We start from the raw sequence: 23,076 nt of genomic DNA on the forward strand, positions 1-23,076 counted from the left end.
CCTTATGCAAGATGGAAATGTAGCGAGAGGTATGGTCCTTGATTTTCGTATACAGGATGATTCAGAAAGAATTATTCGATTTCAAAATGATTCTTCACTTGAAATCGACCATTAACAAAAATTTTTCATAAAACGTAGACACATTTAACCCCGTATATTCACATATTACTTATCATTCCATTCTGTGTTTTTAATTTTAAAGAAATATACAGTTCAGTTTTGAAATAGCGTGATTCTTCTCTAAGTCACCTTGTAAAAGTACTAACTTGATATCGCCCGCCGCATGCCAGAAGCACGAATGTAATTTTTTATCGACCGGGCTACCGCGCCCAACTGAGGTCTCTATCAAGACTTTGCAATCACAAAATTGTGAGCACAATTCCACGCACTTAGACGCTTGCGAGTGCCCAGTTTGAAGATATATGAACCAGCAAACCAAATGAATTCTTCGATCTGAGTGGGCTTTCCTAAAATATCTATTGCTCAGTAAATACGGAAGTGGAAATAATAAAGCTCATTTTCGAGAGAACATAAACAAGCCCAAGTCGTATCGGAAAGCTGCAAATACATACGTATGAGCCAAATGGTTGATAGAATGATATTGCATACAACCACGTCCGCCCAGCAAGAGAAAATCAATGTTTCCTTGTCCGGCAGGCGGGTTAAGAGATGAACGGCTCTGAACTGAAGCGTTAAAGCGAAGCCATTCGTGAATCTCTTGGATCATGAAGGGAGAATTCCATATAATTTAATGTCAAGCCAAGAGAACGCCAGAGCAAGGAATGGGAGAGGCGAAATTCCCGAGCTTTTGGAATTGTATATATAGTACTGGAATTTAAAGCCTCGATATAAGCTCATTGGGTCTTGGAGGAACAACCTGGAAGGAAGAAACGATGGCACGAATAACCGTTTCTTCGGCATAATCGCTGAGCGGCTCCACCAGTGGACAAGCGAGTAAAGAACATTATAACTTCGACAAATAAAGTATATTCTACACTCCGCGGCCCTGTTGTTTTGCTGATTGTTTCTTCTTCCTTCGCCCCACTCTAGTTAGGTAAAAAACATATTTCCACGTATCAAATTTAGCGGGAAATGGCAGAGGTTTGCCGCCATGTGATACTCAATAATGAACCATTAAAGCAAAACTTTATGAAAAATAGTAATTCCTAAATAACTCAGCCGTAAATGTCAAACACGATGAACGACTGTTCATAATGTGTGAAATGACTCGAATACAAACAGCTTTTAGCATATATTGATCAGCGTGATTCCTATCATATCATCTCAGTACAGTACTTTCTTCGAACAACCGCAAATTTATTAAGCTAAAAATTCTCAGTTCCCCCTTTTCGGTTTGGCAATGATTTAGTGGACGCTGCAGATACCTCCCCCCCCCCCCTTATTTCGTAGGGAGGAATGACACTCAGTCGACACATACTTTAAAACGGCAAGGGGGGGGGGGGAAACGCATTTGGCAGCATCAGGAAAAAGTCTTCCATTTTATAACTCTTCAAAATAATGGGTTACTATCTTTATTGAGTGAAACAAAAGGAAGGACAGCAACTCATCTAATGTGGTTGGAAGAACTAGTAGAAGACACATGACAAGAACAAATTTCCCGTCATATCTTCATGGTCATCGAGTGTAGGACTTCCGTCTCTTCTTTCCTTTCTGCCCATGAGGGGGGAAAAAAGGCTATTCCCATTCCGAAATGAAGAGATATAAAGAGAAGAATGAAAATGCCAAACATAATTCCTCTGGCATTCTTCCAGCGAGCTTTTCAGAAAAAGACAATGCTAATGTTGCAGAAGACTAAGTTCGACAATCTACGTATACGCACAAATACATATTTACGCCAGCTGAAAGCACTTGAAGTAATATTTCAGCAAATTTACCATTTGTCAAGCAATCATGAGTAAAAATCCTCAGTACAACAAAAATATAACAAAAAAAAGAAAAGCAAGCTTGTGGTACGTTTTCAATTTTTCTTACATTGCCTAACGTCCGAATGTAAATTAGAGGTAAAGATAGAAGCAGAATTGGAAATGTTTCTTTGAAAATTAATGAATTTAGGCAATATCTATGTAATGGTCCAAGGGGACGATAGAAGATACGGGTATAACATGGGAGCCAATGGGTTCACCTGAGTTGGGAGAGGGGTGATGGAACAAAATTCTTGGAAAACTATGATCTATGATAATGGATTAAAAACCACTGCAAAACTACAGATTTAATACTTGACCCCACTAAAAAAAACTGTCCACATACACAATTCCGGTCTACCGCAATAAAAGCTTTTATACTAAGGATCATCTCACATCTTCTGGACAATGGCCACATACAAATGAGCCCGAAGAACTTGAAAAAACGTGCATGTGACACGAAATTATCAACACAAAAAGAACCACTAGCAAATGAGGAAAAAAAACATTCATGCGGGAAATCGAAAATCAAAGATATAAATATATATAGTAATCTCTAGAATAATAAAAACACTGAAGTAAACAAATGTAATTATTTTTCTCAGAAATTCCTTAGCAATAGTATAGGATAACACGGTTTTACACACATTACAGATAATATGGTATGTATAAATATACAGGGTGCATAGGTAACAGCACGTACGGCTCCTAAAGGCATGCTTCCAATTAAAGAAAGTATTCAAATAACGTGTAGTACTCAGATATATCATTCATGTTTTCAAGGGGCTAATTAGTTATTAAAATAAAAAATTAACTTTTTTTTACAGTCCCCCTTGTGCCTGAAAACCCAATTAGAAGTTGTTTCCCTTCTCTCTCTCTCCTGGTGTCAACAAAAAAAACTTCCACGTTTCTAAATGTAATATTCGTTGAGATATTAAAATTCGAAAAAAGTAAACCATTTTACCCGCATTTAATGCTGGTTTTTCCTAACTTTCCTCCGTTTTTCAAATTTGAATATCTCAACGATTGCACTTAGAAAAGTGGAATTTATTTTGGGTGGCATCAAGGAGGACAACAACTTTCTAATTGAGTTTTCGGGCAAACGGGGACTATAAAAAGTTTATTTTTTGTTAATTTTAATAACGATGCAGCCCCTTGAAACATGAACGACGTATCTAAGTTTTACACGTTGTTTAGATACTTTTTTTAATTGGAAGTAAGTCTCTAGGATCAAAGTTGTTTTTTTTTTCACATTAAAAAAATTTATTTATTCCTAAATTCTGCATCCTTCCCTCCAAGATTGCTGCTCGAGGTAATTTTGTTTCCACTACCTTTTAATTCCAGCACAGATTTCAACGCATAAAAACATTGATTCGAGAGAGGAAAAAAAAAAGTCGATGATGTCATCAGCATCATCTGATGAAAAATATGAGTGGTATGGAATCTCAAAGGCACCGCCCTTGGAATGAAGGCATTTGGATGACGTCTATCTACAGCAGGTGATTTCCCCACGGTTGAAACCACACGATAGTAAACAGAAAAAATAAAACAAATCTGGACATACGTATGCAATAAACGTGTCGAGGAAAAGAAAACACATGATGCTTTCATATTTTGGTTTTCAATGATTTCTCTTTTCAATAAACTATATTCAGAATCCAAAAGAAAAAAAAATGTTTAAAAAAATGCTATAGGTTTATCGATTCAAAGAATATATTACAACGAAAAACCTCAATCAATGAAGCAACCGCTATCAACTAACATTTCCTTCTGACGTGGAACATTTTACGCATATTTTGTAGATTTTCAATACTTTTCAAATTATTTTTAACTCCTGTTATAAGAAAAAACAAACGTAAAGCAACGTAAAACATGCATAATATGAACGTCATTTGCTTTTGTCGGCGATTCGAATAAATGATTCAGCTATTTCTTCAATTAAATGCAAAAATATACATATCCACAACGCAATAGCTGCAAAAAACGAGTATCGAATCATCGCGGATCTTTGGGAACAAAAATGACCAAAGGAAACGATATACATTACACGTTTTTGTTCCAATCAGCACAGAGGTTTTTTCTGCCAAATTATCATTAATTCGTACACATAACATTTACAGTTAGTGTATACATAACTGTAATTTCACGCCCTATGCTGTATTACAAAATGACGAAATATACACTGAAGAGCCAAAAAAACTTGTTAACCTGCCTAATATCGTGTAGGGCCCCCCGCGAGCCCGCAGAAGTGCCGCAACACGACGTGGCATGGACTCGACTAATGTCTGAAATAGTGCTGGAGGTAATTGACACCATGTAATCCTGCAGGGCTGTCCATAAATCCGTAGGAGTAAGAGGGGGAGGGGGTGGAGATCTCTTCTGAACAGCACGTTGCAAGGCATCCCAGATATGTTTAATAATGTTCATGTCTGGGGATTTAGGTGGCCAGCGGAAGTGTCTAGAGTCAGAAGAGTGTTCCTGGAGCCACTTTGTAGCAATTCTGGACGTGTGGGGTGTCGCATTGTCCTGCTGAAATTGTCCAAGTCCGTCGGAATGCACAATGGACATGAATGGGTGCAGGTGATCAGACAGGATGCTTACGTACCTGTCACCTGTCAGAGTCGTATCTAGACGTATCGGGGTCCCATATCACGCCAACTGCACACGCCTCATACCATCACAGAGCCTCCACCAGCTTGAACAGTCCCCTGTTGACATGTAGGGTCCATGGATTCATGAGGTTGTCTCCATACCCGTACACGTCCATCAGCTCGAAGCAATTGGAACCGAGACTCGTCAGAACAGGCAACGTGTTTCCAGTCCTCAACAGTCCAATGTCGGTGTTGCCTCGGGCCCAGGCCAGGCGTAAAGCTTTGTGTCGTGCAGTCATCAAGGGTACACGAGTGGGCCTTCGGCTCCGAAAGCCCATATCGATGATGTTTCGTTGAATGGTTCGCACGCTGACACTTGTTGATGGCCGAGCATTGAAATCTGCAGCAATTTGCGGAAGGGTTGCACGTCTGTCACGTTTAATGATTCTCGTCAGTCGTCGTTGGTCCCGTTCTTGCATGATCTTTTTCCGGCCGCAGCGATGTCGTAGATTTAATTTTTTTCCGGATTCCCGATATTACCATACACTCGTGAAATGGTCGTACGTGAAAATCCAAATTTCATCGCTACCTCGGAGATGCCATGTCCCATCTCTCGTGCGCCGACTATAACACCACGTTCAAACTCACTTAAATCTCGATAACCTGCATTGTAGCAGCAGTAACCGATCTAACAATTATGCCAGACACTTGTTGTATTATATAGGCGTTGCCGACCGCAGCGCCGTACTCTGATTGGTTCCATATCTCTTTATTTGCATACGCATGCATGTCCAGTTTTTTTGGCTCTTCCGTTTAAGTTCTTTAATTGTTCCGCGGGTCGGATAAAATTCTTGATTGGGGCAAAGTTTGTGCACCGTGTAAAAGCAACGGGGCAAACACGCTAAACTCTTGAGATAAAACGGGTTAATACTGTTTTTTACAGTACATTTTAACTAAAAATAAACAGTACTGAAACTCCAGAAGGAAATACATCGTTCTTCGATTTTATACGTTATCTGAGAAAAATGTCTAACAACGGGGGTTCTATTCCTAAGAGAAAACGTGATTAATGAATGGAAGAGAATCTGGGAGGAATTTTATACTACTCCTCCCATGGACGCTTTCTATCAAATTCAAAATGCCCAGACGTTTTTTTTTAAACTGCTGTTTTGTTATAATATTTCACGGAACGAACAAAAATGCAAATTCAACGTTGTTATCGGAGCTAAATATGCACATATCTATGCTAATAAAGATTGGGAAAAAGTTTCAACTGACAAAACCAATGATTATTACTGGTTAGGAGAATGCACGTAAAATGACTGCGCCATTCTTGTATCGGTGCAAACAATAAATCATTTGCATTATTTCATCATGAAGAGATGTTAAAATTATTTAATCACCTTTTTCGTAAAATGTTCCGAAACACGGGGCAATATACATGGCATAACTGTGGTTGAATTCCTAATATTTATACTGCATTAAGCAAAAAAAATCATAAAAACCGACTGAATGAATTGCTGCAAATTAAAGGAGGGGGGGTCTTCCTTTTTGATAACTACCTTTGACGACCGGGCACACCCCGCTTCCCATCTCAGAGAGATATCGAAGCGTTCCCGAAGGATAGGTGTGTCCGGAAAGTTTTATTAAAAACAACATAACATGACCACCTCAGACGAAGGCAGCAAAATAAAATAATTTACATAAAAATTGATCGTCAACTCCTGAAGTCATATAACAAATAAATAAAATCTAAACAATCAACGCCAATGGGCAATCAAAATTATAAACGGGATTATAAGATTGTGGTGTATAGCCGTCCATCCCATAAGAATATAGTAATCGTCAATGGATCGAATGATTGCCGATAATCTTGGAATATAAAATTTGGAATCACGGTGAATTAGTCGCAGTCATCATCGTCTTGGCCGCGAGTCGTTACCGGAATCGTCACCGGGTGAACTAAGATCAGCACAATTCACTATATAGCCGAGTAAATCACACTTAATTCGTCCTTGCCATCAATGACTTGATTTATCTCCTCCTTGCAGGTGAACTTGCTTCTGTTTTCCATTTATCGGTTACTTTTGTTTTGACGCCGACATGGTCGAAGATCATATTTCCTCTTAAGATCAATCACTGGGGCTCTTGCCGGTTTGAACTCGTCATCGCTCCCACCGCTCAGACGCGCACTTCCAGTTTTCTTACTATGTATGCGGCGTAAGTTGTTATCGAGGAACAATATAATCCACCGCACCCGAGCAAGGCTCATAGGGCTCTTCAAAACTCTTCTTTTGAAACACAGTCGACCGTTTTCGGGAATAGCACCAAAATGAAATTTTTTTGTATATGGGCAAGATGTCAGGTAATGCCATAAAGATCCAATCTCACCACAAGCACACATGGCGTTGTCCGACTTCTTGAAACGTTCTAGATACGTCGGTAATGGGCCGTGCTCAGTTATCATAATAACTTTCTCTCTAGACCAAATAGTACCATTCCACCGGACGCGTTTCTGTATCTTGTAGGCATCTTTATGTGCATTCTTGTCCCATAGCTGTTGCCACTTTTGTAACAGGTCACTTTTTAGCGCCTGTTTCATGTGACTGCGTGGTAGCAAGAGTTGTTCTTCCGTTGGGAGATTAAGAGCATCTTTGGCCAATCTGTCCGCAATTTCATTCCCCGCTATTCCTGCATGGCCTTTGACCCATTTGATACTGAGAAGGATGGTTGTATAAATGCTTGCGTATTCGCCGAGTATTTTCATGCGGAGTGCGCTGATCACGAATCGCATTAATACTAGCCGCGCTGTCAGTATATATCGTCGTCTGCTGATTTTGCTTAATTGCCCATTCTACTGCAACTAGTATGGCCAGAACCTCCGCCTGAAAGATGCTGTTCCCTTGACGCAACCGTCGACTCCACACACACACACACACAAGCCTCTTCAACAGATCCTTCTGCATTCATAACTACGTATGCACAGGCCGTGGATGTCCCACATGAAAAGCTTAAACATTTCTGTTAGGGATGGGATGAATAGTGATTTGGCCGATTACCGAATATTCGGCTAATCTTTTAGCCGAATATCAATTTTCTTAAAATTCATCACAATTACTAATAAAACTGATATTTTTAATTGAAAATAAAATTTTTGGTAATTTTCAAATGATTTATGAATTTTAATTACGTAATTTATTATTTAAATAAGTATTAAAAAACTGGTAATTGAAAGATTGTTATGGTCATGATACTGACAACAAAAAAGATGAAATATTATATTTTAATATTGCGTACAGAATCAATTTATTTCTCAACACTTGTCACAATTTTACATTTAATCAAGAAAATGCCACACATACACACAACCATGATTTAAAGCATTACTAGTTAAGAGTACTCAACTAGTAATGCTTCATAAAATTTATAACTTATTTTCTTATTTTTTCCTCTTTTAGATGTTCTTAGTACCTCTCGCCTCTTTCAGTACTTCAATACGTTTCTTGTCCAGGTACATCCTTCAGTTAGTGAACTTGTGTAATTGCAGTAGGATTATATTTTCAGTTCCATGTTTTACTTATCCAAGAAATTCACCCCAACATAACCTTTTTCATAGAAAGGGATATATACCACACAATAAAATATAATCAGTAAATTTTTAATTTATACGAAAAATTCCAATTAATATAACTTTTTAAAATTAGTTTGTTGTGCTTAGATTTATAAATATTCCTCACTTACTGGCCGAATACCTCATTATTATTCGGCCGAACCGAATATTCAACAAAAGGGCCGAATAGCAGCCGAATATGTCTTATCTCTAATTCCTGTGGCGTCTCCAAAACTTTTCATTATGAATATTTAAAATTAAGGGGTTAAAAAGCTAACTTCATGTATTTGTCTCTTATTAAATACTTGAAAGTGGATAGGGGAATTTATAAAATAATTATCGGCAACCATAACTTTACCCCCAGTTCCTAATTTTACGTTTATTTTCCACACAGTATATGGTAGCAAAAAAGTGTAGGTTGTAAACGCAGCCCTCGTGAGTTGAATGATACACGACCAACTTCGAATATTGTCAACCACTTTACAAATCGCGTACATAAAATAAACACTTGAAAAAAGTAGGAGTAATAGGAACATCAATAAAGCATGATTCCGAGTTAATAACCCAGCTGAATAGGAAATAGCCGTGAAAAAAAAAGGCTCCTCTAAAACACGTCGTTGGTTTCAATTTTTAAAACGCATAGCATATTATCCATTCCTGATTTTTTTTTTTTTAACCACGCAGCGAACGAAAGAATTGCCAACAGGACGCTTGGCATCCAGGTGCTTAATTTGATACTCTTGATGACGCTTTGAATGATTCTTCTCCGTCAAGTAAACTACATAACAACGAATACCTCCACCAATAGGACAAAACCACGGGTCTTTGCTCCACATCGCACGCCATTTGCATGACTAAATTAATCTTAATTTAGTTTGGCAGAATAATTAATTTGCCGATCCTTCTCAAGATAACTAATTAACTAAAAACATTGCTTTTTACCCTCTTCAAGCTTTCAGGCTTACATTTTTTTCAGCAGAATATTATTTGCCGGCAATCCATTAAAACTTCGGAGACAAGTTTTTTAGATATTCCGTTCGAGGATCGCTAATGTTCTCGTCGCTGTAAATTATTTTTTGTTAGTAAGGTGCCCCAAAGAGGGATTTTTATTCATCATAACAATTTTTCATCATAAATCCTCAAAAATGTTTCGTATTAACATAAAATCTATGCAGGACGCACAGCTAAAGATGATAAATTGAATATAATAATGAATGAGTGATATTTCTTATTGATCATCACCGTAAAATTTTTAAGCACTCAGCCATCGCATATTAACTCTTTAAGAGACGCAGTATAAACAGCTAAACCTCCAAAATGTTGTATATTTTTAATGAAATAAGTAGACTTTTCTTCCAAAGTTCAGCAGGTGCAAAGTAAGGGTCATAGGGTAAAGTGTTTCATTGAGAATTTCAACGCTTTAAAATATTTGGGCTTGTCAACGCTAAAATAAGAGTTTTTAAGAGACCCGAAATATTTCATCAATGCCGCTTAAAATATGCAAAGCATTATAAGACCAACACAAGCTTTCAGGTAAGCTGTTCGTAAACATTTTGAAATTGTTTTGTAAACAAAATACGACCACTATATATATAATTTTTATTTATTCATTTAATGTAAACAGCGTGTCTTTCATTGCAGTTAAGCAGCAGAAAATTACAGCTCCGGTCACGAAACTCTGGGCTTAGTAGATTTTGCTATGAGTTGCGGAAAACGATGAAAAAAGGGCAATATGTCAGAAAAGCAATAGACTAAGAAATAGTGTTTTTATCAGCAGTTCCTTGGAAAGAGCTCTTACTCCCCATCACCTTCTTTTTCGTCTATCAAAGAAAGTAAATAGGCACATCTGCTACACACTTCTGAAGAAGGCTGGATGCACACTGATAACATAAGTAAAACTGTTTTTTTCTCCTTCTATTTTTATGAAATACGGTCTTTGAGCTATCTATGAATGAAAGCGTACTTATTCATGATAAAAACAAAGTAAACACTGCTTGAACACTACTTAAAACAGCATCTTATGATCCCATTTACAAAATATTTAGGCAATGCATGAAGACTTGTATAATCGAATTGCATTTCACCAACTCACAATACTGTATAGATTTGGATACCGTAGCACACTGTCCGTCAACGATACTCGCACGATAGTAGTAACCGAAAACAGTATCACTGGCATTGAATTGGTTAGTTTTATCATGAATCGACCCATCAACGTGGCTCTTTACGAACCTAATACGAAAAGCCTCATACCAATATCATACGACCAATCGAAACCTCGAGAATTGAGCACGTGATGAAAATTTTTCATTTGCATTTGCTTCGTTCTCACCATCACGTGCACTGACTATACTGCAGATGATCACAGCTTGAGGCTAGTGGAATATGGTAGTCAAATGAGTGCCCCTTCCTCCCTTCTACTCCATCCATTACATCACATTAATTAAGATGAGGAACAGTGTTGGTCGTATTAATGACATCTTGAAAGAATGGGGAAAAAATCAAGATATGCCACGAACGCTCCTGCCGAATAAACAAACATGCGTATGCACACAAAAAGTTACTCACTAAAAAAAATCCTTGCGTATACAAATGACTTAACAACAAAAAGTTGCTAGGGGAGAATAATAGGTTACTTAAAAATACCACATTAAAAACATATACCGTATATACTCGTATATAAGCCGACCTCCTCACTTCAAGACTACAAAAACCACAATAAATTGAAAACCCGTTTATTAGCTGAACCCAAAAATTGCATTTCAGAGAAGAAAAAACTCGTGTATTTCATTGAATGAAAAATGATTCGAACTTTCTAATCCATTTCCACTTCTGATTCTCAAAGCTCTACATTGGAAGCCAATACGGTGTGGCATCTTTGCGTTTAATCTTCAACTGCGCCGTCATCGCCGTCGTCACTTTCAAAGACGATATCATCTTCAGTTCTGTTCATCGCCTTACTGATAACACTTTTGAAAGGATTTGATGATTTCGCTGGAAACAGAATTCCATGCCTCGTGAACCCACTGGCACATTAGGCCAATGCCAGGTTTCTTTAAGGCACCGCTTTTTGGTATTTCTTTATCTTCAGAACTTATCTATGGAATTTATGGACCGAGAATGCATAATCTTTAAAAGGCTTGTGGAGGCTCACATCTAAAGGCTGTAAAATCGACGTTAATCCACCGGGTATCGAAGCCAACAATGATTTTGATTTCTTTGTTTTGGCTATAACATCATAGGTTCTGTGGGGTTTGGACATATATAGCTACAAAAATCATTCTACTGATTATTAACGCATTTTTATAGAGCTACAAAATACTGTACCAATTATAGAATCTACAGTAGGCCAATGACGCTGACGCACCTTCAAGTCGCCTGAGACATTGTAACTCCTACAGATTTATCTGATGTATCTAGGAGGTAATGGCTGATATCATGTATCTATATGATTCGGTAAAGTGATATTTTCTCCTAAAAAACTGACCCATGTATAAGGCGACATATTTTTCAAAAAAAAAAAACTCGGGATATACGCAAGTACAAACGGTACAGGGTTAAGCTGGATAAAAAATTCCTTTCGCGAAAATGAGGGGAAAAGCTTTAGCAAAATGCTACAATGCTAAGGGGCCATTCAAGTATTACATCAGCAGATTTTTAGCCATTTTTGACCCCTCCACCCCTTGTCAGCAGCTTAGAATATTTCATACCTTCAAAAAGGGTGGTTGATGATGTCAGCAACCTTCAAGCCCCTCTCCCCTTGTCATCAAAAAGTCCGCAAATCCGAAATCCCCACCCCCCCGATGCTGACGTAATACTTGAATGACCCCTAATGTAATGATTGATGGTTGGATGTCTACTCGTTGTGTACCTCATGTACGCATTTTTGGGAAAGTGGCTACTACTTTTTTCGCATTCTGCGATTTTCTTTCGCTTTTTGCGAAAAATTCGACCGTAGCTTAAACCCTGAAACGGTATATTATTTTATTGCTCCGATGAAAACGACTAAAGTATTTTCCACACTGGCGAAGAAACCAATTCCACAACGCGGAAGTGTGGCCAGAAAACAATCAATTTGTTCCGCATACCATAAAAACAGCGACAACATGATGCTTAATACATACAGAATTACAAATTCATTTCATAGCTCGTAAACTAAAAACGTATAAAATATCTTCACAGGTAAGTTGCACCTAACAAAAGATTAACTATGCAATTCATCTTTGCGGGTAGTGAATTCACCTGCCCGGTAATGAATTCTTTCAAGTTAAATGAGGACAAATCGAGTTACGAGTGGTCCGGAAAGTAATTGACATTCTTACCAGAACCACGATGTAGTACTTGGCATGAGCGTAGTGCTTTTTTTTTTTTACATTACCTTATTAACAAAAAAAAATTTCGAAAATCTCTGCGTAGTTGTACACTTAAAATGTTTAAAACCTATGCGCGGAATCTCTGGACGGAAATACTGTTTCAATTTTTCATCGAAAAGAAGAGATGAACTCAAACTGCCGAAAATAAAACATAAGCTGAAACTATTAGCAGCCGATTTCTGCGGCGAAATAACATCAAATTAGCTTAACATAGAAAGTATAGTAAAACGAATTTAACAAAAATTAATAATGAATAAATTAAGTGATGAAATCAAATGTCATGTGAGTTATACACAATATATATACATGTATATTGAAGGGATAAAAAATACTTCAGGTGGAAATTGGAATATATATATAAATAAAGAAAATATTCTGATGAATAAATAAATTCTGCAAAATCAGGACATTTTCGGCGAGAATTTTTTTTCGCCTGGAAAATTAGCGCAGTGGCGATCCGACACTTTTAAAAATAGAATTGCATTAATGTGAACAAGAGGGCGGTTCTATCAAAGTACTTATGTCCCAAATTCGTACGTGTACATTATTATCTTTGGGTAAGCATGAAAGCCAAAAAATGGAGATGAAATACTTTTTTCTTTTCACTGGGCAAGAGTGAGTATTGAACTGTTGGCGTTTGCGTGTCTAATGCGCCATCGCAACGAAATAAACAATGGAGACCATGGCCTGCACACCAGCAGGTGATGACGCAAGTCTGAGGAAAATGGGGGTTGCATGAAAAAAGTGGCATTGCCTTCTTCCTTCTAAATAGCAGTTTATATGAATCCCTCTTGAACTCCGATATAATTAACGCGAAAGTAAACCTTCATATACATATAACGGATTCCTGGCATAGGCGGAGATAGACTTGGAAGTCTGGGGGGCACGATGATGATGATGTCAATTCATATATACATTTATACATTAGATCAATCGACTCCACCTTTGACGCTCGTATTCCGCCCATGATTCCTGTATGACCCTTGGACGAGACAGTGGTGAACTATTCCATATTTTTAAGCTATCCATAAATGTTTCATACCAAGAAGCATAATGAATAAACTTTTATACACATTGCTTTAGATTTGAAATGGGCAGTTTAATCAACACACACTCTTATAAGCCTAGCTCGTGCATAAAACATATTTTTCATGTTCAAAACAAAAGGTTTTTTTTTACTACTACTACTGTACCTAGACCATATATATATATACTATGTTCACAAGTAAAGAAAAGTTAAAAGGGGGTATTTTTTTCTATGTCTAATTTGAGATCGAATTATATGTTTATAGTAAAGGTCAAAGGTGCTCTAGAAAGAGGCTCATTATGAGTGAATCTAATTAAGTTAATGCTTCTACAAAACAATAAAAACAACGTTCTTATTTCAGAACAAATGAACAACACGCACAAGTACCTTTCTGTTTTGGATTAAGTGGAAGGAAAAACTTTCAAGGATGAAACACTCAACATGACATAAAGTGGTCAATTGGAGTCATTGCTAATGAACTGCACAATAGACCAAACTAATAGGAACAAACAAGTAACTGGAACAAAAGAGTGAGGAAAGCAATAGGAAGAAATTTGAGACATTTGGATTTCTTTTCTCATCTCCAGACAGAGAACAATGCACTATGTTCAAGTTGATGTCTTTTGTGAGAGAGGGATTATTGACATCAAATGCATGAGTAAAATTAGCTCGTAATTGTATTACAGACACAAGTGAAATGGATGAAAACTGATAATTTGATATGGATGTATGAGACATATGAGTACTACATAAGGTTTTCGATATTGGGAATGAAATGTTATGTGAAACTAAGCATTTTGAGTTTATTTTCCTGAATTAAAATTTAAAAAAAACTAATTACCACTTGGAACAAAAAAGGCTTTCATGGCCATTGTGTAAATTAGAATTAAGTTTAAAAGTTTTCGGGTTTTTTGGTTGACTTGAAGTGGCCGACTTCACGTCGGCCAAAAAACCCAAAAAACTTTTAAACTTAATTCTAATTACCACTTTTTTGACTTATTGAAAATTTGAAAAATGCTGCTGACATAACATAACATTCAAGGTGCAAAAAGTTTACACGATACTCGTATTCTTTTAAAGAAATATTAAGAGCCATATTGATTCTTATAAGTTATTGGGGTGTTTTTTTAAGTAAGCTTTTTTGTTTATGTCATATCATTCACGAAAATGGCCATTTGTGACAGCTGTCTTCTTCCTCGGAGATGGCACTGTGTGCTAATGCCAATAAAACCCCACCTAATGTTTCGGGGTGTGTAAACCTATTTTGCTAAATGTAAAAACTTAAACTTTGATATTAAGTGCGATACAGGCCATTCATATGAAATTTTTTGTAATATCAAGCCCATGGAATATTCCATCTTTTCATAAAACTAAAACTTTATACCATAATCTCATAAGGTGTTGCAGTTCAAAAACAGATTTTTTTATTCATCATGATTATACAATACAACACATGTCCCACCTACACGTATAGACAAGTATTTTGAGATAATCCTAGCCCCCCCCCCCCCCATGGCGAATTAAAGTCTGTCATGGCCCTGGGCGCAAAAGAAAATATTGGGTCCTCTTAAATTAGAAAAAGTTGTGAGGTTTGATTTTTTTGGGGCCCTTTAGAGGTCAGGAGCCCGGTGCACCTGCCATTAAATCAACCTCTGCCCCCCCCCATCCAATGTTTTCTTTGTATCTGCACCTCTGATTCAGTCACAACACAAATGAATATCATGAGTTTGATACTCAGATAAATTAGCCTAACCTTGCACTTCAAGTAACAGACCATTAACATATAATTCAACTGTCTTCATGAACACTTATCAAGGTTCATCCCAAATGGTTATGCTTTGATCTGCAAGTAAAGTTCCACTCTACTTTCATACATGACTTGAAGATTTACAAGCAGAGTAATAAATACACTTTTCAAAAGTATTTGGTATGAAATCTATTTCACACACACATAGTTTTCATTTTAAAATCACTGTTCACGTTTAACTGAATAGGCCTAACGCTCAGATTATAAAAATAGAAATAAGATTGAAAGAAAATTTGTTGCCAGAAACTGTTGTTTGTTTATAGAACGAGTGAATAAAACAAATTTGCAAGAACTGTGATAAGAATATTTAAATATGCAAAATGACATAACAGCACTGGACAAAAGGGAGCACCAACTGCTCCTTCTAAATTACATGGGGTGCAGTGCTGTCTTAACGCAAGGGCCCACCCTCAAGAGAAGAGGGGGCCCCACAAAAATGAGATCTGGTTGAAATTTTCTATAATTAATCAGATGGGGCCTTAGAAAAATCACTTTGCCCAGGGTCCATGATGCTCTTAAGATGGCCCTGTGGGATTGACAAAATGTGTGCTTGCCATGGCAACAAAGTATCAAGTTGGAGCCCTAGCTACAAAAGTGCATTCAGATTTCTACAGACACGTAAGACATTGAAATAAAAAAAAAATTCAACTGGAAACAAGATAAATAAATTAAAACAAAACAGTGGTAAAAATTCCAAACACATGCTAAGCAAACACACTAATAATACTAAAAACTCACCCTTCTCCTTTCGTCGAACTAGGATGATGAACAATTGTTTGTTGTTCTTTAACCTCAGTGATACACTGAGTTCCAAGTTCAATCTCTGAAAAAAAAAAGTATATTCATTCCATTATTTACTTGTAATATTTTTTAAACTGAAGTTTCAATCTGAATCAATGATTCTTAACCTCAAAGTAAGCATTAATTCATAATCTTACACTCCCTTTCGATAGCACAGATGGCAGTACTACCAACACAAAACACACATAGCTTTGACAACAAATACATTAGGGCACAGATACACACAAATTCCTGTATGTACCAGTTCATTAGAAATTCAGCACAGGAATGTTTATGAGGTGCATGTGTAGTGTTAGATGTTTGCTGACAGGGCATTAACACCCTTTTGATATAATCAATTCAGGAGCCTCGTGGAGTGTTTCAGACCCACGGGTGCTCAGCTTGACCTTAACTCTCAACGGCTTGTGAAAATTCTCTGTGTAACTGGTGCCGTGGGATCATTTTGACCCCAGCAAGTATTAATGCATTTTAAAAATCAACAAAAAGAGTATTATACATGACTTTTGAAAATTTTTTTTAATTATTCATTAAATTTTTTTAACACAATTTTCATGAACAAAATGAACAGATACGATTGAAATATACTCAGAAAATAAAATTTACTGTATTTTTGCAAGCACCAAAATTAGTCTTAAGTAGGAAACACAATACTTGCAAACACCATGACATGTTGACCACGCAGATCTCACATACAATTTACTAACAACTCTATCCTCATGCTCACCTCGGATATCTGATGTTTCACGACTAATTTGAAACTGATATCGAGAAAACTGAAGTTCTTCTGATATGCCATTTCAATCTGAACACTTCTGCCGTCAGACAAAAAAAAGACTTACGCAAGTAGTGGTATGGTGGGATCATTTTGTATGACCCCACAGAACCATTGATCAGTGATATACAGGGGAGAAAAAGTAGAATAACATCATAAATTTGTAAAAAATATGTAAACAACTAGCTTTAAGGGTACTCGAAATATGTGCGAGTGCGGTCATGATAACCCCACCACGCCAGTTAAGGGTTAAGGTTGGATTGGAAACTTCCAATTTTAAATTTGATTCTAGGGGTGCCTGTCCCTGTGCTACAAAACACAGTGCGTGCTTGAATGCCCATGTTGAAAAGAAAGGCTATTAGGCCTACTGCGTGAGTTGTAGAAAATCTGAAATTCCCCAGAGGGGAGCACCTTATAGTTGGACAAATGGCTAGATATTGATTTGATGTATCTAACTAGATTAGGGTGGCAAACCTGCAAGAGTGGTACAAGAAGGTTTAAAACACAAACTTCTTTTTTAAAATGAGTGAAAAATATTTAAAGATGGAGAAAGTTTTATGTATCAATGTATCCACAAGTGAGAAAGAATTTATGCTTGTAAATGAAGATTGGCTGTTGCAGAGTGATACAAGTAAAGCAGGGCATAAGAAATGGAATAAAAAAATTAGGCTGCAGCCAAATTTCTTAGGAGCAGAGCATATTTTTTCAGAGGAAAAACTGTCTGGAGTAATGAAAAAAAAAAAACCATGGAATGAAGACCTTTTTATACGTTGATTGACATTGGCATGCTAATGCTAACAGATATTCTGAAAGAGATAGACGGCTTTTTCTTAGCCTAAGATATCAAGGAAACAGATATTTTCTGGATATTATGCTGAGGTGAACTCAGAAAGAAAAGTCATGTTGCCCAGTATGCAAAAGGGCCTGGGTCCGTGTCCCAGCAAAGACAAATTTGTAATGTGCTAGGCATATTTCTGTATGCCAGAGGTAAAGGGCACATGCCCATTTTCATCAATATTAAGATAAAATTACTAATTTGCAATTACTTTTGTTGACTACACACAGGCATAGAACACTAAATCCTATTTCAATAAAAATAACAGAGATTCCCTTATAAAACAGCGAGCTCCAAAGACATAGCCTGAGAAAAAAATCTTTAAATGATGTAAAATTCTCCTTTTTGATATGGTGCCGTTCACCTCCATTATACAGATTTATTTTCAAGGATAAATGGCCCAAAATAATGTTGTTTTACAACGTTACCAGTGTTTGGTGACATCTACGTTGACAGATGTGCTGACATAATTTCCTTTATGTCAAATCCCGCTTTATAAAGAGATTAGCTGGATTTTTTTCCCCTGAATAAATTGTACAATGCAGTCAACTTCAAAGGAAACCCGTTAGCATAAAAGATTACTCAAAAGGATCTCTCTCTCATTAGCATTTCTAAAAATCTATGCATGTTGTTGTATCTTCTTTTCTAATAAATTTTTATCAATCAAAAACTATATTCATACTATGTTACATTTCAATTATGTGCTGTATAAGCTTTTTTTGCCTGCGACAACCAACCTCAATAATGCATTTTATGCATACATGCCATTGCTACGTAAGCTAATTTCAAGATAATTTCTCACTTATAACATACACTTCTGAATCACCTAAGGGAGTATTTATAAACCAAACTCGACTGTATATTAAATTTGTGATTGCAAGTAAGAGCCGTGTCAGCTTTTCAGAATTTTTTTTTTTCATCACTTGTATTGTTGTATTGCACTGTATTTTCTTCTATTTGTGGATAAAATTTATCTAGAATTGAAAAACTGTACATGGGTGAATAAATTTTGAATTTATAAGCAGTGAAATGCCATAAAAATGCACCATTTTTAATTATCCGGGGATGACATCATTCTCCGCTACCCATATGAAGGTTTTTAACAGCTGGCTGATGCAAAAATGAATTTAAGAAAGAGAAAAAATTAAACTGCCCTTAAGAAAAAATGTGTGATTTTTCACACCTAACACCAAAACACAAATATTTTATTTAAATTTGAAGCAATGAATGAATAGGAGTCCGATACAGAAATTGGGTCCAGCTTGAACAGTTGCTAACATTTCAAGAACTTTTTTTCTAGTCTGCAAATGAACTTCCTCAGTGTCATTTCTATTTTTTTTAATTTGAGCTGTCACGTTTTGGTGCATAAGGCTTTTATGGTCACTTCTAAACGTAATACAGCAGTGCTGTTATCAAGCTCTTTCTTTACAAGAAACCATAGAAATCATCTATTCCTCTCTCACAAACCTTTTCATAGTAACAAGTTAACGGAAATTAGCAAGAAGTTAATCGAAGATATAATAACAGTGTTATCTATGAAAGCTGGACAGGACCAAAGAAAAATAATCACTTAAATGGAGTCACGACTTATAGAGGTTTTACTGAACATGCTAGATGATACGATATACTACTACTTGATCGTACATGCACCTCGTACACACACATTCCTCTGCGGGAATTTTGATTCATTGTACATGCAAGAACATGTGTTTGCTGTGCTTGTTTAATGTTCTTGGTGCTGCTTTGCATATTTGTATACATCCACCCTAATCAAACGGTGACCTAGTATTCCAAGGAATCTCTAACTGAAAGGTCACTGCCAGTGTGCATATTTGTATACAGCAAAACCTCTGTTTAAGGGAGAGAACACCGCTTCTCTAGGATGTCAGGACATATGTCAAGGTTAGAGATGGGACAAATATTTGGCTACTATTCAGTATTCGTCCTTTTGCTGAATATCTGTGTAAATCTTAGCACAACAAACTAATTTCAAAAATTATATTAATTGGAATTTCCCACATAAATTAACAATTTACAGGTTATATTTTATTGTGTGGTACATATCTATCCCTTTCTGTGCAAGAGGTTATGTCAGGGTGAATTTCTGGGATAAGGAAAACATCAATATCATTTGAAATTACCAATAATTTTACTTCCCAATTAAAAATTAAAAATAGAAATTTTATTTATAATTTTGATGAATTTTAAGAAAATTGATATTCAGCCAGCGAATATTTGGTATTCGGCCAAGACATTAGCCGAATATTCAGTATTCGGCCAAATCACAATTCGTCCCATCCCTAATCAAGGTCCTTGTTTCCCCCCCCCCCCAAATAAGAACTCATTTACTTCTGAATAAGGGATACTTCTATTAAGGGATAAAAAATCCGGTCCAACGGGTTCCTCTTTCATTCAGATGTTTCACCGCACATAAGCGTTTTAGACCTGTGGGTGCTCAGCTTCACATTTATACAGGAAATCCTCATTTATAAATAAATTCTTTAAAAAGGGTGCTCAAGCTTGTATAAATTCATTGGATTGCCCAGTGCGTTTCTCGCAAGGGCAAATGAGACACATGCCCAGGATTTTGAAATTGGCTACTTTCTGCATTAAAGGCACGAAAAGGCTCCTCTCTGCCTCAAAGAGCAAGATATATATATATATATATATTAGGGAAGCGGTTCTCAACCTATTCTGACTCGCGGAGCCCTTTTCAACGTATAATTTCTATGGCGGAGCCCCGAGTTTAGCCAGAGGAGCCCTTTTTAGTATATAACTTATATGGTGGAATCCTTCAGACCTTTTTATTTATTAATCAAATTTACCAATTTATTGTACTTTTCTCGAGCTGCTGCGAAGCCCCTGGAGCGAAGTGCCCAAGGAGCCCTAAGGGCTCTGCGGAGCACCGGTTGAGAACCGCTGCATTAGGGGGGGGTGAAAAACTTATATTTTCCCAGAGCCCAAACGTATGTGGAGCAAGCCCTGGGACTGTCTTGTATTTCGCGCGACAGACCAACTTTTCCCAAACTATTCGCAGCTCTTAGGAGAGTCAATTTCCCCCCTTCTAGATAAAGCTCTCACATAGGCACATGCCCACAGCCCCAAAATCAGCTGTTTTCTGTAATAGGCAGGAGCCCATACTCCTCTCCCCTGCTTGAAAGAGCAATACACATAAGAGGCTGTCAAAAATTTAAATGTGCCCAGTGCCTGGACACACGAGGCACAGATCCCGGGATCGTCTCGTACTTCACGGGACAGACAAACTTTTCCCACATTATTCGAAGCTTTTGGGAGAGGGGCGATCGTCCCCACGACCACGGGTCCGAGCGTGGCACCCACACACACACCACTCCCGGCTCCGACGCCACCGTGCATATAATTCGAATAGCTTAGCTAACAGTTAAAGCATTAGATTAAGTTGACGTAAGAGGTTGAATTTCATATAGATACGTTTTAGCTCAAAATTTTGGAGAAGCTCCCTCACGGCGACCCACACTTTGGGAACCACCGCTCTAGGAGATCACAGATGTTACACCTATATATTGACTGGGGGGGAAGATCCCTCTTGTTTTGACACTATATAAACCAAAACAAATGTAAAAAAAAATTTATCATTGTGGCAATTATATATATATCACGTGTCAACAATGGGGGAGGAGAAGGTGGTTTTCTAATGATTTCTCTGCAACATCGTATACTTATACATAAACAACACTCACTTACCCCTGCGATTGAACGGTCTTACTCTGATAGCAACTTTTACTTTATCCGTTGCCATTGAGATCTTTTATTTCACCTTGAACGCATGAGAAATTAAATTTGAAAAATCACAATTTTTATTTGAAATATAACAACAACAACAACAACAGAGAGCACTAGGAGGGAGGAATTGAAATGATGAATCACGAATATGCAGTCTCATTCCATGTTATCCAATGGACCAGCAGATACGCCGCCGCCGTGCACCACCACACGACGGGGATGCGCCATATTCCGAATATCTATCAGAAATGACCCGTGACGTCACCCGATATAAAATGCCAGAGAGAGAGAGAGAAAGAGAGATTTTTTCCACCGTGAATGCGCGGTGGCGGGCGCCATCTAGCGAGATAAATGAAAACTGGACACTTTTATTTCCCAACTTACCTCATATGGCATGGGCGTACCCAGCGAGGGGCGGAGATGGCGACCCCCAGAAGAGAAATTAAAGTGTAGCAATTTGCACACAGCACAGACGTATCAATTTAGTATCGGTGAGTTGCACCCCCCCTGTAGTTCAGATCCTGGTTACTGGTTAAACTTTTGTCATTCGTTGCAGGGCATAGGTGGTGATAGACTTGGAAGTCGGGGGGGGGGGGCACAGCCATTATTGCTGCGGGGCAAGATGATACTGTTCTCGATTCATCTATACATATATATATACCCCCCCACCAAAGCTGTATTAAAGATCTTGAGCCGCTTTGCCCCCCACCGTATCTCCGCCCATGAGGCAGGGGCGTAGCCAGAAATTTCGTTCTGGGGGGGGACCACTTTCATTTCGGGGGGGGGAACCAAAGTGACAGAACAATGAATTTGGCCATCTTTTTCCCTTTTTTCGGTCATTTTCTCACATTTCAGGGGGGGACCAGACCCCCAAGTCCCCCCCCCCCCGTCGCTACGCCCTTGCAGGGACGTGCTTAAGTATTTTGCGGTCCGGTGCAAAAACAGCTTCGCGGCCCCTCTAAAAGCAGGGTTTCCTCGATCCCTCAGTGTCCATGAACACCCTGGTGCACGCCGGGTTTACATTGGTACCCGAGAATGACTATCAAACTATTATTTCATGAAAAGGTTTTTAACGGCTGGCTGATGCGAAGATATATCTTGGAAAGAGAGAAAATTCAACTGCCCCCCCCCCCCCCGTGTGGGGAATCGAACCCACGTGAACACCCTAGACCACTATAATTCACTTATAGATACTTTTTGAGCCGGAACAAACTTGCATTTCTGTGCCCCGTATAATGTAGAAGGAGCAGTTAAAAGGTGCATTCGCCTCCCCCACTAGTCCAGCGCCCGAGCCCCGGACCCGCGTCCCCCCCCCCCGCCCTTTAGTTTCGGCTCTTCTCTATCTGGCTAAAAATTACTGCCTATCAATTCAAAGTACTCCGAATCTTGGAAATTTGAACATCTTAGTTTCAGGAGGTCTGCCTCTTCTCTGCACCTCCCCTCCCCGCGGACGTGCCCATGCGTAAGACTGCACTGGTGAGTAGACCAAATAACAATAATAATAATAACGAGAATGAGATTCCTTCCCCTTCAAGAGATGCATTCAATCCGAGGTAAAAGAGCAAAAAATAATAAT

The 23,076-nt window shown here is 37.9% G+C and overlaps 1 protein-coding gene across 3 annotated transcripts in view; it reads right to left on the reverse strand.

Annotated features, from left to right (window-relative positions):
- LOC149079002 (kinesin-like protein KIF13A) overlaps positions 1 to 21,680 on the reverse strand; it is a 144,217-nt gene extending 122,537 nt beyond the window's left edge. For all 3 annotated transcript variants that reach the window (XM_089241253.1, XM_089241254.1, XM_089241252.1), the window contains exons 1-2: positions 21,462 to 21,680; positions 16,069 to 16,153 (exon numbers count right to left, since the gene is read on the reverse strand). In XM_089241253.1, the coding sequence (XP_089097379.1) occupies positions 16,069 to 16,153; positions 21,462 to 21,516 (140 nt within the window). In that variant the 5' untranslated portion in view covers positions 21,517 to 21,680. The remainder of the gene's footprint in view (positions 1 to 16,068; positions 16,154 to 21,461) is intronic.
- Between the last annotated feature and the right edge of the window lie 1,396 nt (positions 21,681 to 23,076).

Source organism: Pholcus phalangioides, unplaced genomic scaffold, assembly GCF_987345545.1.
Source record: "Pholcus phalangioides strain wild (caught in Gottingen) unplaced genomic scaffold, Ppha-v1.0 ptg000013l_1, whole genome shotgun sequence".
Lineage (NCBI taxonomy): Eukaryota > Metazoa > Arthropoda > Arachnida > Araneae > Pholcidae > Pholcus > Pholcus phalangioides.